Source organism: Heloderma suspectum, chromosome 12 (assembly GCF_057233095.1).
Source record: "Heloderma suspectum isolate Gila_16-S chromosome 12, 16-S_ref, whole genome shotgun sequence".
Lineage (NCBI taxonomy): Eukaryota > Metazoa > Chordata > Lepidosauria > Squamata > Helodermatidae > Heloderma > Heloderma suspectum.
The window spans coordinates 34,967,755-34,982,889 of NC_139469.1; the positions used below are offsets into that span (position 1 = coordinate 34,967,755).

Consider the following 15,135-nt stretch of genomic DNA (forward strand, 5'->3'; position numbering starts at 1 on the left):
GGTGTTCATGTAAACAAACATAAGGAAGATTCAGCAAGGTAATGGTCACATTACTTAATACAGGAAGGAGGAAAAGGAGCTCTTTTTCCTTCTTACGTGCCTGAGGCTGTCCTTTGCTGTGCTAAAAGGATCGGAAACCTTTCTGCCCCAAATCCTGGACATTCACTGCCAGTCAAAGTCAATAATAGTGAGCCAGTCACTAATACTGGGCTACACGGACAAAACATTTAACATGGTATAAGGCAACTTTCTTGGTCATAAACAGCCAACTTTGGGACCCTATATCCACCTCCCTCCCCCTCTACTCCATATACCCTGGAAAGTTACAAGTTCTTGCCAGAATATTTTTCTGAATTGTTATCCCCCACCCCGCACTTCAAGCCGCTTTTCAACCAAACCTCTATACATCTTGTACTTAGGGAGACTCCTGGGTATGTAAGAAACAACTCTTTTTAGGTGCCCTCTTTCTTTCAACCGATAGGCACTCAACCACCTGAATTTGCTATACCAGGAAATGATAGGACTACACAGGGCAGTTATTCTGGCTGGGGACTAAGCAGTTAGAATAAATTTTCCTTACTGCAACAAAAGTGAGAATAGTTTTACTCAGCAGATGAATCCAAACAGATGTTCAAAATCATTTTCAACTCATTTATAACAACTGAAAGCAATACACATTTTCCAAAGTTTTCAGCTTGATATCAGCTGTCTATGGATGTTACAGAAACCAAAGCAGGATGGTTAATACAAATAACTATGAAAAATAAAGGGGTAAATAACAATACTTTAAAAAAAGAGTAGCACTGAAATGGTTAGAGAGACAGTATATTTCCTTCTACAGTATAACAGTCCATCAAGGCACAAGGATACATCCACCATTTGGAGAAGTGACCGATAACCAGCAGTCACCCCCTGCATATGTGGCAATTTTTTGGTTCATACTTTAACAAAAAGTCTGCAGCATGTCAGAGACGGAATATCTCTTGTGAGCCATCTTCTTGGTAAGAGCAAAGAATTAAGAATAAGAGTTCATCAGAGGCCTTTAAAAGAAGGTTATTTCCATTATACATGCATTGCTTTGGATTCTCTTGGAATTTTTCAGTGAATGCCATCTTGGTTAACAGCAGCAATTAAGCTTCCTATACAAGTTTCAGCAACAGCCAGATCATCCTAGCCACCGTGTAGGCACCTTTGTCAAGACACAGGTCACTGAACTTCTCCAGATATGGGTCAGGCTTCTTCTCTGAAGACATGAGTGGAGACTGTGTTACCTTCCCTGCCATATCTTTTTTTTGTTAAGCTTCTCACTGTTGAGCCTTGACTGGTTCGGTTCCCACTGGGACACAAAGGGCTGTGTCTTGGAGTGGTTTCTTTCTTTTACAAAGCAGTGCTTTCAGTATCATGATCAATGTCGAGCACAAGGTGGTTGTGTGAATTCTGATTCGGCAAAGTCGCTGACTCCATTGTAGGAAGCTCCATGACAGGGAGGCCTCGTGGTGGCTCTTGAACAGTGGAATTGAAGTCTGTGCAGAAAAGACATTAAAAAGACACAATGCAAATGTTGAAAAGGCACTTCTGTGGAAACATATGGAAAGGACAGCAACCAGACCAAGGCTTTGGGAAGCTTATGGACAGGGCTCTGCATTTGGTAAACCCCTCTACCTTCAACACTGTGCCAAGACAACGCTGGATTCTGCAAATTAAACTTTTTTGGTAATTTATTCTTCTAGTCATAGAAGGGGAGGGGCTGGTGTACTGGTCCCATAAGAAGTCTGGCTCTGCACTTCTGAGCTCTGACAAAAAATGCCACCAACTATTGCACACACTTTAAAACTTATCTTTGTAGCCACATGTGCTAGAAGCTCCATGGAACAAGCCACAAAATTCTCAAGATGATGGAGTTTGCCCAGATTCTAATTTTATACTTGCACAGTTTAGGTATGGAAAAGCATACAGCCCTGTTTATGAGCTTACACAAGAGAAGGGCAGCAAATGGAAAGCTGTTTCTTCATATCTGCTAGAGAAACTGAGCTGTGGAGACTGCAAGACACTCTAGCTATCTAGGATCCAGCTATTGCCAACTAAGATGTTACACAAGAGGCACATACTGTTTTAGCATGGGAAACCTAATTTGAAGGAGCTACCCTGTCCATGAAAGCAGAGGTTCGTTGATTCTTCTGGACTTGCTCATAGATAGCGAAAAGCTGGCTGGGACTTATGGCATGTAGAGTCACAATGTGGGGCCCTTGTTCTGCTGGTGGTGACTCTACCAGTACCTGGAAGTGTCAGAGCTGGAACTACCAAATTGCGTTATAACAACTTGTTCAGGATTTCCCATTCAATGCAACCCAGCCCTCCCACCATTTCAAGAACAAAAACACAAACACATCTCTAATACTGTATGGCACAGACAGACAGTTTTACACCAGCAAACACCCCCCTCGTCCACAACAAAAAGCTGGAAGCACATCAGACATCTCACATGTAAGCAGCACTTGTTTTCACAAATGTGCAGGCCTGTGTCATGGGTTAAACAAAGTGTCATTCCCGTTTAAATGTAAAGCCCCTGCCTGAAGGTGACAGAACAAGGCCCTTGTGCAAATATGCTGTGGTGAGTAGTGCAGGGTATAATGAATTTCCATGCTAGCGGAGGTACAAATCCAGCCTCCTGTTGTCCTAATATAACTAGCCGCTGTTACCTGACAATCTCTTTGTGAGTATTACTGTGCAGTACCACTGCACAGATGGGCAGGGCTTGACATGGCACATGGCTGTTTATCAGTTACACCAACTGGAATTCATGCATTCATTCCAATTGGAGTAGGTTCAACAGACGTTAATTTACACACAATTAGCTGAGTGCACAAGTGGAGATACTGCCTTCAAAGGGATTTGAAGGCAGTATCTCCACTTGCACGCTCAGCTCCAGTGACTAGGCTGGACCAAGTAAGTACTGAACCTGAAAATCAGAACAGCCTACTGACAGTTGCCAAAGCAGCTCCAGAAATATTGGCAAGTCCAAAGCAGAAAACTAGCCCTGCGAGGAAGCACTCAGGGGCTGGCTCCCTCATTTTCTCTGTTCCACCAGAAAGGGTCTAAGGCATGAGCCAGTCTCCTCTTAGTCTGTTTGGGTCATAGCATTAGCAAAGGAAAGGAGGTGGGGGCTACACAGAGCAATGCTACATAGCTGCACTTAGAGCATTCTTCCCTTAACAGGTTAAAGGTCAAAAGACAGAGCACTGTACCGCACTGTCCCATCCAGCAGTGCTGCTCCAGCAGGGGAATGGATGGCTACACCTGCCACTCATCTCCTACTTGGGGCAATCTCTTCTTGCTCTAAGTTTGTACTCAACTGCTCAAGAACTTTCAGCTCATGTGAGCTTTCAATTTATACAAGTAGCCTCTTTCTGAGACTCCCCCAACCCCACGCCATGTTCTTGGGTCTTTAGTAAGGGAAAAAGCATGAAGTCTACTTAATGGAGTAGCAGTTAACACAAATATCTTCACAGCTATCTTCTGAGCCCTGTGAGATTGTTCCTTAATTTCCAATGGACCACCCCAAATACCTGACCCAGTGAACGACAGAGAAAGGGAAGGAACGACATGCGTACATGTGTGTTGCGATCTATGACGCTCCAAAGGTTTTGAAAAGTAGAAATTTGTTCCATATTCCAGAGTGGACAGAGCACTCCCTCCCCTCACCCCGGTGACAGAAGTGGCTAAACACGGATGGGGCAGTATCCTGGAATACATCCAATGAATGTGTTAAGATGAGGCGGGGGGAATAACCACAAGAGAAGCATCACTCCTTCCACATGCAGGATTAGTCCAGGTGCAAGCAAGCCATGTTACGGTGACCAGTTAGTAAGGAACAAAGCTGCATCCATGATTATGCATTTGCAATATTTCTGGCCAATCGGAAGGCCTCATTTCTTCTTACCATTTCCAATCTCAGTTCCTACTGAATAATGCTGGTCAAACATCTAGATCGTTTAATAAAATTATCAATTAGAATATTACGTTCAAGTTGTGTTACAACCTAGAGGGAATTCAAAGGGTTATTTGTGCAGCTAAATATCTCATCCAGCAGCCCATTAAGGTTCAGCAACAAGTTAGAGGTCTGCTAGAATTAAGAGCTGGGCATGCGCTATTCCAGCCTGCAAAAAGTCCAGGTTTTATTACGATAATGTTATTTAAGATTAAGCATAATGAAGAAGCACCCAATGCAGATTAAAAATTAGTGTAGAAGTGAACTTGTGGATATTGATGCAATTTGCTTTCCACGATTGCATCAACACGGGAACTGCTGTGTTAGCTAGCAAGGGTAGGGTTTACTTCAAAGGACAAGTTGGCACGGAAGGGACTCCAAGCCCAATCCAACAGCAATGGAACTCTTCCAGCTTTCTTAACATCTATATAATTGCACTGAATCTTTCTGGACACATAGTTTAGGTTTCTGAAATGGCCAGTGGCTGGGGCAGCTTGAAGTGACACACTAGAATGAGCAACTCATGTTATATGGCAAAAATTGACTTTGCCTATTTGTGAGCTTCACCACTGCCTGAGTTGCTGTAATGTCACAAAATGCTGAAACACTCTGAATGCTGGGAGGAAAGAGTCATGTCATGGAATGCTGCTTGTCAATGCAGCTGTTGTGAAGGAAAATTGCTTTGGATGGTAGAGAAATCTTGAAGTAAGTGCCAGGAAAAAGGAGGGGTTGCGTAGTGTTGGTAGGAAGGAAGAGAGAGAAGTGAAAAATGATATGTAAAAAATACCCAAACACCAAAAATGTGGCTACGGATGTTCAGCAGTTGAAGACTGCTTCATTGTCGAATGATGGGAACTAATACCTCTGAATGTCAAAACTCAAGACAGCATTTGAAATTTGCTGATTTATGCTGGAATCTGAAATCTAGTTGATAGCTAAAAATGATTAGCATCTGTTTGCTTCTAAATATCTACATCTGCAACATTTCGGTCATTACATTTTAAGCACTGCTCTAGTGAGAACCGGAAACTTGGTCCTTTTATATGGATAATTCTGACTCCACTAAACTTTTGGCAGCTCTACACCCTCCCCGTTGGAGCCGGAGCGTTGCTGTGATTTAAAGGCACCTACAGGTTGGCTTACACAAAGGCCCAAATGAGTTTTGTTTTCCTCAATGGTCATTGTGTGTGCTCTCTGACGACTATTATTATTATTAGATGTATATCCTGCCTTTCCCCCAATACTGGGACTCAAGGTGCTTTACAACATTAAAACTTGTACAATTAAAACCTATAAATAGAAGTATACAAAAGTTAAAAATATAATTAAATCATCAATAATAAAATTGTATAAAATATCAAAACATTAAAAGACAACAAGAAATATAGTATCCATCTGTCATATTCTCACAGGTCCAGGCTAGCTCCAAAGGCCTGCTGGAACAAAAAGGTTTTTACATGCCTGTGAAAGCATATCAAGGAGGGTGCCACACTCGCCTCTCTGGGAAGGGAGTTCCAGATCCTTGGGGCATCCACCAAGAAGGCCCTCTCCTGTGTTCCCACCAGATGTGCCTGTGATGGTGGTGGGATGGCGAGAAGGGCCTCCCTTGAAGATCTCAGGGCACAAGTAGGCTCATAGGGGAGAATACGGTCTTTCAGATAACCTGGACCTAAGCCATATAGGGCTTTATGGGACATGACCAGCACTCTGAATTGTGCCTGGAAACAGACTGGAAGCCAGTGAAGCTGTTTTAGCAGGGGAGTGGTATGCTCCCTGCAGCCAGCCCCAGTCAACAGTCTGGCAGCAGCTCTTTGAACCAGCTGAAGCTTCAGAGCACTCTTCAGAGGCAGCCCCAAGTACAGTGCATTACAGTAAGCCAAACGGGATGTAACTAAGGCATGTGTCACTGTGGCCAGGTCAGACATCTCAAGGAACGGGCACAGCTGGCGCACTCACTTTAACTGTGCAAATGCACTCCTGGCCACCACTGAAACCTGGGCATCCAGGCTCAGGGCTGAATCCAGAAGTACACCCAAGCTGCAAACCTGTGTCTTCAGGGGGAGTGTAACCCCATCCAGCACAAGCTGAATCCCTATTCCCCGATCTACGTTTTGACTGACCAGGAGCACCTCTGTCTTGTCTGGATTAAGCTTCAATTTGTTTGCCCTCATCCAGACCATTACTGCCGACAGACACCGGTTTAACACTGGAACAGCTTCCTTGGAATTAGATGGAATGGAAAAGGAGAGTTGGGTGTCATCAGCATACTGGTGACACTGAACCCCAAAACTCCAGACAACCTCTCCCAATGGTTTCATGCATACATGAAATAGCATGGGGGACAAAACGGAACCCTGAGGAACTCTGCAGGACAATGGCCAGGGAGCCGAACAGAAGTCCCCCAGCACCACCTTCTGGGTCTGCCCCTCTAAGAACGAACGGAGCCACTGTAAAACAGTGCCTCCAAGTCCCATCCCAGTGAGGTGGCCCAGAAGGATACCATGGCTGATGGTATTGAAAGCCACTGAGAGGTCCAGCAGAACCAACAGGGACACACTCCCCCTGTCTAGTTCCCGGCGTAGGTCATCCACCAAGGCGACCAAAGTTGTTTCTGTCTCATAGCCGGGTCTGAAGCCAGATTGAAATGGATCTAGATAATCTGTCTCATCCAGGAATCCCTGGAGTTGGGAGGCCACCACGTGCTCCAGTATCTTGCCCAGAAATGGAATATTGGAGACTGGCTGATATTTATCCAATATGGTGGGGTTCAAGGAGGGCTTTTTTAACAAAGGTCTCACCACTGTCTCCTTCAGGCAGGCTGGAACTCTGCCTTGACCAAGGGAGGCATTAACCACTCCCCTTACCCACTCGGCCAGTCCACCTCTGGCTGCTTTTATGAGCCAGGAAGGGCAAGGGTCTAGAACACACGTGGTGGCTCTCACCTCTCCCAGGATCCTGTCCACATCCTCAGGCTGTACAAATTGAAAAGTATCCAACAACACTGGACGAGCAGGGGCCAAAGTTACATCCACTGAGTCTGTATCAACTATAGCGTGCAAATCAGAGTGGATCCGAGCGATTTTGTCTGCAAAGTGCTGAGCAAATTGTTCACAGCGGGCTGTCGAGAGGTTTAAATTATCCTCTTGCGGGCTAGTGTATAAAAGACTCCAGACCACTTGAAACAGCTCCGCTGGATGGCTCTTTGCAAACGCAATAGTGGCAGAAAAAAATATTTTCTTTACTGCCAGTATTGCCGCAGAGTAGGCCTTCAAATAGCCTCTAGCCCGTGTTTGATCGGATTCACTCCGAGTTTTCTGCCGTCGTTCTAGTTGTCTTCTCCCTTGTTTCATCGCCGCCAGCTCCCTAGAAAACCAGGGTACTGGTGTGGCTCCACTTCATGAGAGAGGATGCTCAGCAGCGATTGTGTCCACGGCCCTGGTCATTTCTCCATTCCAGAGATGGGCCAGGGCTTCGACAGAATCGCCTGCTGAGGCAACAGGAAAATCCCCAAGAGCCGTCAGGAAACCATTCGGATCCATCAGCCTCCTGGGGCGGACCGTCTTAATCGTCCCTCCACCCCTGCAGAGGCTCTGAGTGCCAGCAAGTCTAAAACCCCCCAGGTAGCGATCTGTCCATGACAACAGAACTACAGAGAGTTCTCCCACTCTCAGATCACTATCACACCATCCAGCACAGAAAACGGGGTCCAGAGTGCGCCCAGCAGCATGGGCGGGGCCAGATACCTTTTGGGACAGACCCATGGTTATCATGGCGGACATGAAGTCCTGAGATGCTCCTGACAGGGCAGCCTCAGCATGGATGTTGAAATCCCCCAGCACAACAAGCCGAGGGGTCTCCAACACTTACCCTGAGGCTACCCTGGCAAGCTCAGGAAGGGAGGCTGTTGAGCAGCGGGGTTGACGGTGCACCAGCAGAATCCCTATTCTGCCCCAGACACCCACCTTCAGATACGCACACTCAAACCCCGCAGACTACGGGATAGGGCACCTGGCCAAGGGTATTGAATCCCGATAGACCACTGCCACTCCACCTCCCTGCCCCCAGGTCTTGCCGGCTGCTGGACAGAGAACCCTGGAGGGCAGAGCTGAGAGAGGTTAACTGCCCCAGCTTCATCCAACCAGGGCTCTGTAATACAGGCCAGGGCAGTGTGCTCATCCAGGATCAAGTCCTGGATTGCAGTTGTTTTACCACTCACTGACTAATGAATCCCACCTCAGTAAGAATTTACTTTTTCCAGTTTGGAGCCTCTCTTCTTTTGGGAAAGCCCTCCTATCATGCTGTGTTTTTCCCCCTGGCATCTTCCACATGTTATTGGTATGTTTCCTTCAGCAATATCAATCAGCTTGGGGTCTCACAGCAGTGACGACTGTGTGGCTGCTCAAGCCACATCTGACCACCTCCACACTGTTTTTGTTCATTAAAAGTTTGTCTATCCAGGTAGTTGAGTCCTTACCAGTCACGATGCGGGACGCAGTCAAAGGGGGTCCTCCTGGAAGAGCGCCATCTCCAGCCAGGTGAGGAGCAGGAGGGTGAGGTGGCGGGGGGACGGTGGGACGGTTCCGGGGCTTGGGCACCGGCCTCGGCCTCGGCAACGTGCCCGTCTGAGGCGGCGACAGAGCTGGTGGCGCATCCTGGGTGGGAGGCTGGGGAGCGGGGAAGCCGGCGCCGTGCTTCTCGAGGGGTGGAGTGTCGGGGGGCGTCGGCGTGTGTGGAGGAGTGGGCGATGGCTGCTCAGGCCCAAGCTCAGAGCCCGGTGCTGCAGATGGGGAGGAGCCAGGACTGCTGGCCTTTGTCTGCAGAGGAGGAGTCGCGGCCACTTGCGTGGGAGGCTGCGGGGGTGGGTGGCTGGGAGCCTGTAAGGGGGACAGGCTGCTGGAGTACCGCCGTGGGGCAGAGACCTGGGAGGTAGCAGTGGGGAGCGGGGGGCCTCCGTGGCTTGGATGCTGGCTGGGAGGAGAAGGGCTTCTTGTCGGCGGCTTGGGAGACACCGATGGGGGCTGAGGAGCTGGGGTAGCACTCTGGTTTGCTGGCTGGCCAGGAGGCGGGTTAGCTGGCTTTGGAGGGGCTGGTGCAGGCTTTTTGACAGCTGCAAGAGATGCCAACAGGAACAGTCATTACCAGACCTGGCTGAACAGCTCTCAGGCACATGCCTCTTCACTAGCTTCCCACCCGCCCACATACTGTCAGGGTGGACACTGAGCCCATAGAATCCCAGAGTAGTTCTGATTCGGAGGAAGAGCAGTCGCTCCTGGGAGAGGAGCGCGCCCCTTTTTCCCAGGGCCCGCAGCTGACAGAGATTCCTCCCACCAACATTGAGCCCATGGAATCCCAGAGTATTTCTGATTCGGAGGAAGAACAGTCGCTCCTGGGAGAGGAGCGCGCCCCTTTTTCCCAGGGCCCGCAGCTGACAGAGATTCCTCCCACCAACATTCCTAGATTAGAAAGCAGTCCAGGGAGTGACCCAGCACCGATAGCAGACTGGTTGGATGCGCGGCGCAGACGCAGAGAGCGGCGCCAAACGGAGAGCGTGGAAAGGAGGCGTAGCGCCTGGTTGGCGCTCAAAGAACGGTTGCGCCCAGAGGAGCCAAGGGAAAAGGGGAGGGATTCTCCCTAGTCCTTATATTCAGGGGTCTGCCAGTAATTGCCTTTCAAACGGGGACCAAGCTGTCAAGGGCTCCTTGGAGGGCTCTCTCAGTCTAATCCAGTAGCCAAATCCAGACACAGACAAAGGGATTCTTTTCAAAGCTTTATTCTTCTTTTACAACTTAATAACTCTACAGGTAGCAGCTAGATCTGAGCAGCAGCATCCCTATGCCCTAAGTTGGAACAGTTGGTCCCCGTTTGAAAGGCAATTACTGGCAGACCCCTGAATATAAGGACTAGGGAGAATCCCTCCCCTTTTCCCTTGGCTCCTCTGGGCGCAACCATTCTTTGAGCGCCAACCGGGCGCTACGCCTCCTGTCCGCGCTCTCCATTTGGCGCCGCTCTCTGTGTCTGCGCCGCACATCCAACCAGTCTGCTATCGGTGCTGGGTCACTCCCTGGACTGCTTTCTAATCTAGGAATGTTGGTGGGAGGAATCTCTGTCAGCTGCGGGCCCTGGGAAAAAGGGGCGCGCTCCTCTCCCAGGAGCGACTGTTCTTCCTCCGAATCAGAAATACTCTGGGATTCCATGGGCTCAATGTTGGTGGGAGGAATCTCTGTCAGCTGCGGGCCCTGGGAAAAAGGGGCGCGCTCCTCTCCCAGGAGCGACTGCTCTTCCTCCGAATCAGAACTACTCTGGGATTCTATGGGCTCAGTGTCCACCCTGACACATACCAACCTTAAGCTTTTGGTTAAGTTTACATTTCAAAGCCCGCTGGTTCTCTGCCCCAAGAGGTACCATGCCCCTGGAGACCCGGTGAGAACACATGGTTCCTCTCCACCGCACTGCCCAGAGGGCTCATTCAGAAGAAGCATTCAACCAATGAAAATATGAGGTAGAGGTCACATAGTGGTTACATTACCATGGGAGGCATCATGTGGGCTAAAACCAGCCGCCTCTGGGTTGTTTCCATCTCCTCCTCCTCCCCATGCTAGAAACTGAAGTTACAGGAGCAGGGAAGGGGGAAAAGAGGAACTCAAAGTGAGGGAGCCTTGCTGGCAGCCCCTTCAGAATGGGGTTGGCTGGTGCACCACCTCTCCTCAGAAAAGCCCCCTGGCAGCAATACCTGCTGAATAGCATGTTGCCAAGGGAGGAATGACCACAGGAGAATGGGGCCTGTCCCTCCACTCTGCCTCCTTTTCTCATGCCTGCTGCCATGTTTGGCAAAGCCCCATCCCTCCCCACTCCATCCCCCTTCAGCCAAGCCTGGTCTGAATCAGTCTAGGCTCATCGCTTGTCCACTACTCTGCTGTGACAGAGGAGCTCTTCTCTACGCCCTTCCCGCCATTCCTCCTCCTCCACTACCCTGCTGTACCCCCAAAGAGTTGGTAAGCAAAATGAAAACACACACACAAAATAAGTACATAAAAATGCCTAGTATGGCCCAAGGGGCTGCGTTCCATTGGTGTTAAATAAGAAACAGCAGTAGCCGCCACTGTCACACCACACACTCCATGACCCTCCTCCAGGACAGCCACCAAACGAAAGAGGCCAGCCAGTGCTGGAATCCATCCATCCACCCCCACAATGATGCCACTGTTGTGGAAGAACAATATTCTCACAGGTTCTTCCAAGGAAGAGTCTGGAGGAGTTGTAGCTTTGTCTTAAGAAATGGAGACATCCATCAAGCTGGAACGCGGCCTGTTTGGCACCTGAAACACCAACCTCGCCTGAGTGCGTGTGGGCTAGGCCCAGCAGCGCTCTGTGGCTGCCCGACCGAGAGCTGGATGGTGCTGCCACTGGCAGGCTGAGGGTGGGCCTGAGCAGCACTTCCGGATCCGCCATTTCTTGTGGGTGGAGGAGTAGTTGAGGGTGTGGAGTCCTTCGCCTTGGAAGTGCTAGAAAGAGAGAAAAGCCTGGATCAAAGGCTGCTACTTGGAGACAAGAGCTGCTACTTCTCTCGAGAGGTCACACTTTTATCACTGGTGATATTTTATACTAATCATGTCCACGTAGCAGGCGGAGACCTGCCTTGGTGCTTAATATACTGCTGACCCTTTCAACACAGCTAGTTGGGGTTAGTGCCATCAACACAGGGTTGCTCTTCCTCAAACTGAGCCTAGGGGGAAGTATCAGATCTGCTTGGAGCAGCACACCAGTCCTCCAACAGAAGGGCGGGGGAATCTTATCCCAGCAGCCTTCAAGATTTTGCCAAGCCTGCCTCCACTGGGCTAAGCAAGGACCACTACCAACATCGCAGGGAGAATTGCTAGGAGAGATGCAACCTCTCTCCTAGTAATCCCCATCACCAAAAACATCCAATATTGCTGATCCACATTCAGACACAGAGAGTGTATACTCTGCCACTGAGCTATGACTCCTGACAGACACAAATGATGAATATCAGTTCACCTGCTCACTGTTCCCAAACGATATTGGATGCTCGCTGCTACTCCCCACTGCACTCTGTTTTCCTTTTGATAGTTGTAGGTGGGTAAAGCTGGTGGAGTGACCCTGTTTTTGCCCACAGCCAAAAAATCCATAGAATCATAGAATAGTGGGGTCAGAAAGGGCTTACAAGACCATCGAGTCCAACCCCCTGCTCAATGCAGGAATCCAAGTCAGAGCATCCCTGACAGATGGCTGTCCAGCCTCGTCTTGAAGGCCTCCAGCGTGGGAGAGTCCACCATCTCCCTAGGGAATGGGTTCCATTGTCGTATTGCTCTAACAGTCAAGAAGCTTTTCCTGGTGTTCAGCCAGAATCTGGCTTCCTGTCACTTGAGCCCATGATTCCGTGTCCTGCACTCTGGGATGATGGAGAAGAGATCCTGGCCTTCCTCTCTGTGACAACCTTTCAAGTACTTGCAGAGTGCTATCACATCTTGTAACTGTGCATTTGGTTTATTTTTCCTAGGTGCAGCACTTGGCATTTATCCCTATTAAATGTCATTGGTCCTGGGCTCAAGCACAAGGTACCTACTGATGCTGTTCTGGAGAGCTTGCTCAGAGGCTAGAGCAATAACTCAACTTCTGAGTTGCTGGTTCCACCCTCCTCCCTAAAATGACATCTACTCACCGCCATCTCAGATATGCATTGGGGGTTGTGTGGATACAGAGGCAAACTAGCATAAGTATTCATGGGTGTGTGTGTGTTATTCAGGGGTATATACTTCACTACTGCACTAATTGCAGCTACAAGAGCACACTGTCACAAACAGACAAAGGAGCAGAAGAGCAAATTCCTCTTGAAAGAGCACATACCTCCAGTGAAGCCTCACTTGACCTCCCCGTTTTCAGGGTGAAAGGAAGAGTTGAAGCGAAGCAAGGCCTTCAGAACACAGACTGGGGAAGGCACACAGCCCACACCACTTATGCATAAACGAAGTAAGACGTATGGGGTCTAGCTCCTGGGTCAGAAGCAACAACCTCTTAACCTCTCAAGGCTGGGTGGGAGGGAGAGGCAGTACCTGTTGCTTGATGCAGCTGCAGCCATTTGGTTTGTAACTTGACTGCACCTGTGCTCTGCTTGCGGCATACTATGGTGAGGATCTGTCAGCACTGATCTGTTGAGGGAAGGAGGGATTTGCCTGCTTTTGGGTAGGAGTCACACTAGGTGACCATGCATCCACTTCAGTTCTGCAGTGATGCCGACCAGGTGTCTGCATCATTGCATTAACTTCTCTTGATGGAGACTAATTATCAGTGACCAGAGCAATGTACAAATGAATTATCTCCTACCAGGTACTTTCTACGTCAAAGGACTTTGACACTACCCTTATCTAACAGACCCACGTGGGCTCAGGACTGATGCCTCCACTAATGTTTTTCTGTCTGAACTCCATCCATCTTACCTGCTGTCCTCAGTGCCTTGGCTTTGGGACTGCTCTGCTGGGCCAGAGAAGGGGGCAGAGGCAGCACCCAAGAGGCCGGTTTCAGCCCCCGTGCCCTGTGGGTGCTGCTCCACCAGGGCCTGAGCCAGCGGGCCAGCCTCAGTGGGTGGAAGTGGCGGCTGGAAAGCTGGGGCTGTGTGCTTTCTATTAATAGTGCCACCTCTCCGGGGGTTCGCCTGGAAGTCCATAACCTTGACACCAAAGCTACAGAGGAGAGAGAGAGTAAACACACCATGCGGACTGGCTACACAGAAAGACAAAAAAGGGGCAGTACAACCACAAGGGCTGGAGAAGAGGCTAGTCCCTGCTGCTTGTCATGCGAAGAAGCAGCAAGGAAAAACACTCAAACTCTGTCTGTAAGACACTGTTAGAATTAAGGCATGCAACACACCTTGGCTCAATCATACAGGTAGGCAGGCAGGTGAGTGATGACCAGCAAGACAGGCTATTCCACAGCAATTTCAACCGTGTATATATTTGGTTGCAGGAACAGAGTAGAATATATCCATGCCAGAAAATATAGTGTAATTGTATCTCCTGACACATTCCAATGTATATCTGTGGGTGTTTTTTTTTCTTTTTTTAATTTAGCAGTCTAAAAGGATTCTGGTTTCAATTTTGATCCAAATGCCTGGTACGCTCAAGTTGCTGCCACAATTAATTAAGCCAAGGATACTGCATTTCTACTTCTATAAATATTAATGGTAGGGCTGTGTGTGTTCTGCAATCCCATGCAAGCACAGGAAAAGCACGGGATTGGGCACTGGGCACTGGGCACAGAATCCAGCTTCCTGGGAATGAGGAAGTCCAGCTTCTAGCCATTAGAGCCGGCTTTAAAACATGCAGGCAAAATGCACAGTGAAATATTAGAAGCCCACTGGGGTGACTGACTAAGATCCTCAATGGCATGGAGGTGAGACTTTGGTGCCCTGCAGAATTCCTTGCCTCTCCCAAAGCCCATTGAAAGCAGAACAATGCAAAGCAAGCCTAAATAGGCAAATCTGTTTAATGTGCATATTCTAATTATGTAGAATTCCAATCTTTTATCTCATATATATATATATATATATATATATATCTACGCGCACAGAGTACACACAACCCGGATTATTTGCAATGACAAAAGCATGAAAAACAGAAGGCCATTACTTTAACTTAACTCTGGATAGATGGTGTCTCCCCATTCACCCATTATAGCGCTTCAAGTAACCTGTAGTATAGCCACTAGTAAGCCAAGGAAAAACTAAAAAGACCTGCATTGTGAAGCAGAAGCTCTTTCAGTCACCTAAGGGGAGGGAAGGCCTGTTAAGCTGGGATGGTGGCAGTATGGATTCAGGGGGGACAGAAAAGCAGCACATGTTGAACCACGCTTCAAATTAAGGTAGCAACAAAACCCCAGAGGGAGCGCCGCAGAACCACACGTGGCTGGAGGAGTTGTCAGGGAGCTGACTGACACGACAAGACAAGCTACAAAGGGGTTATTGGTAAGGGAGGTATTATAGAAGGGGTTTTTGAGAATTTTAGCCCATCAGATGCTGCCCCACCAAATCAGAAGCCTTTAACAGGAAGGCTTGAAGCCCTCCTTGAACTACTCAGGCAACAGTACAGTATTACTGGCACTACACAACTGCAAAGGAAAGAAACCCCAGGGAC

The 15,135-nt window shown here is 48.7% G+C and overlaps 1 protein-coding gene across 12 annotated transcripts in view; it reads right to left on the reverse strand.

The window, feature by feature from the left end:
• Positions 1–109: 109 nt before the first annotated feature.
• Positions 110–15,135, reverse strand: part of ARHGAP17 (Rho GTPase activating protein 17) — an 85,407-nt gene continuing 70,381 nt past the window's right edge. For 8 of the 12 annotated variants that reach the window (XM_084819068.1, XM_084819059.1, XM_084819067.1 and 5 more), the window contains 4 exons: positions 13,444–13,686; positions 11,318–11,490; positions 8,463–9,095; positions 110–1,523 (listed from right to left, as the gene is read on the reverse strand). In XM_084819068.1, the coding sequence (XP_084675194.1) occupies positions 1,378–1,523; positions 8,463–9,095; positions 11,318–11,490; positions 13,444–13,686 (1,195 nt within the window). In that variant the 3' untranslated portion in view covers positions 110–1,377. Of the gene's footprint in view, positions 1,524–3,940; positions 3,984–8,462; positions 9,096–11,317; positions 11,491–13,443; positions 13,687–15,135 lie in introns of all 12 variants that reach the window. The other 4 variants (XM_084819061.1, XM_084819070.1, XM_084819060.1 and 1 more) reach the window with 3 other exon arrangements.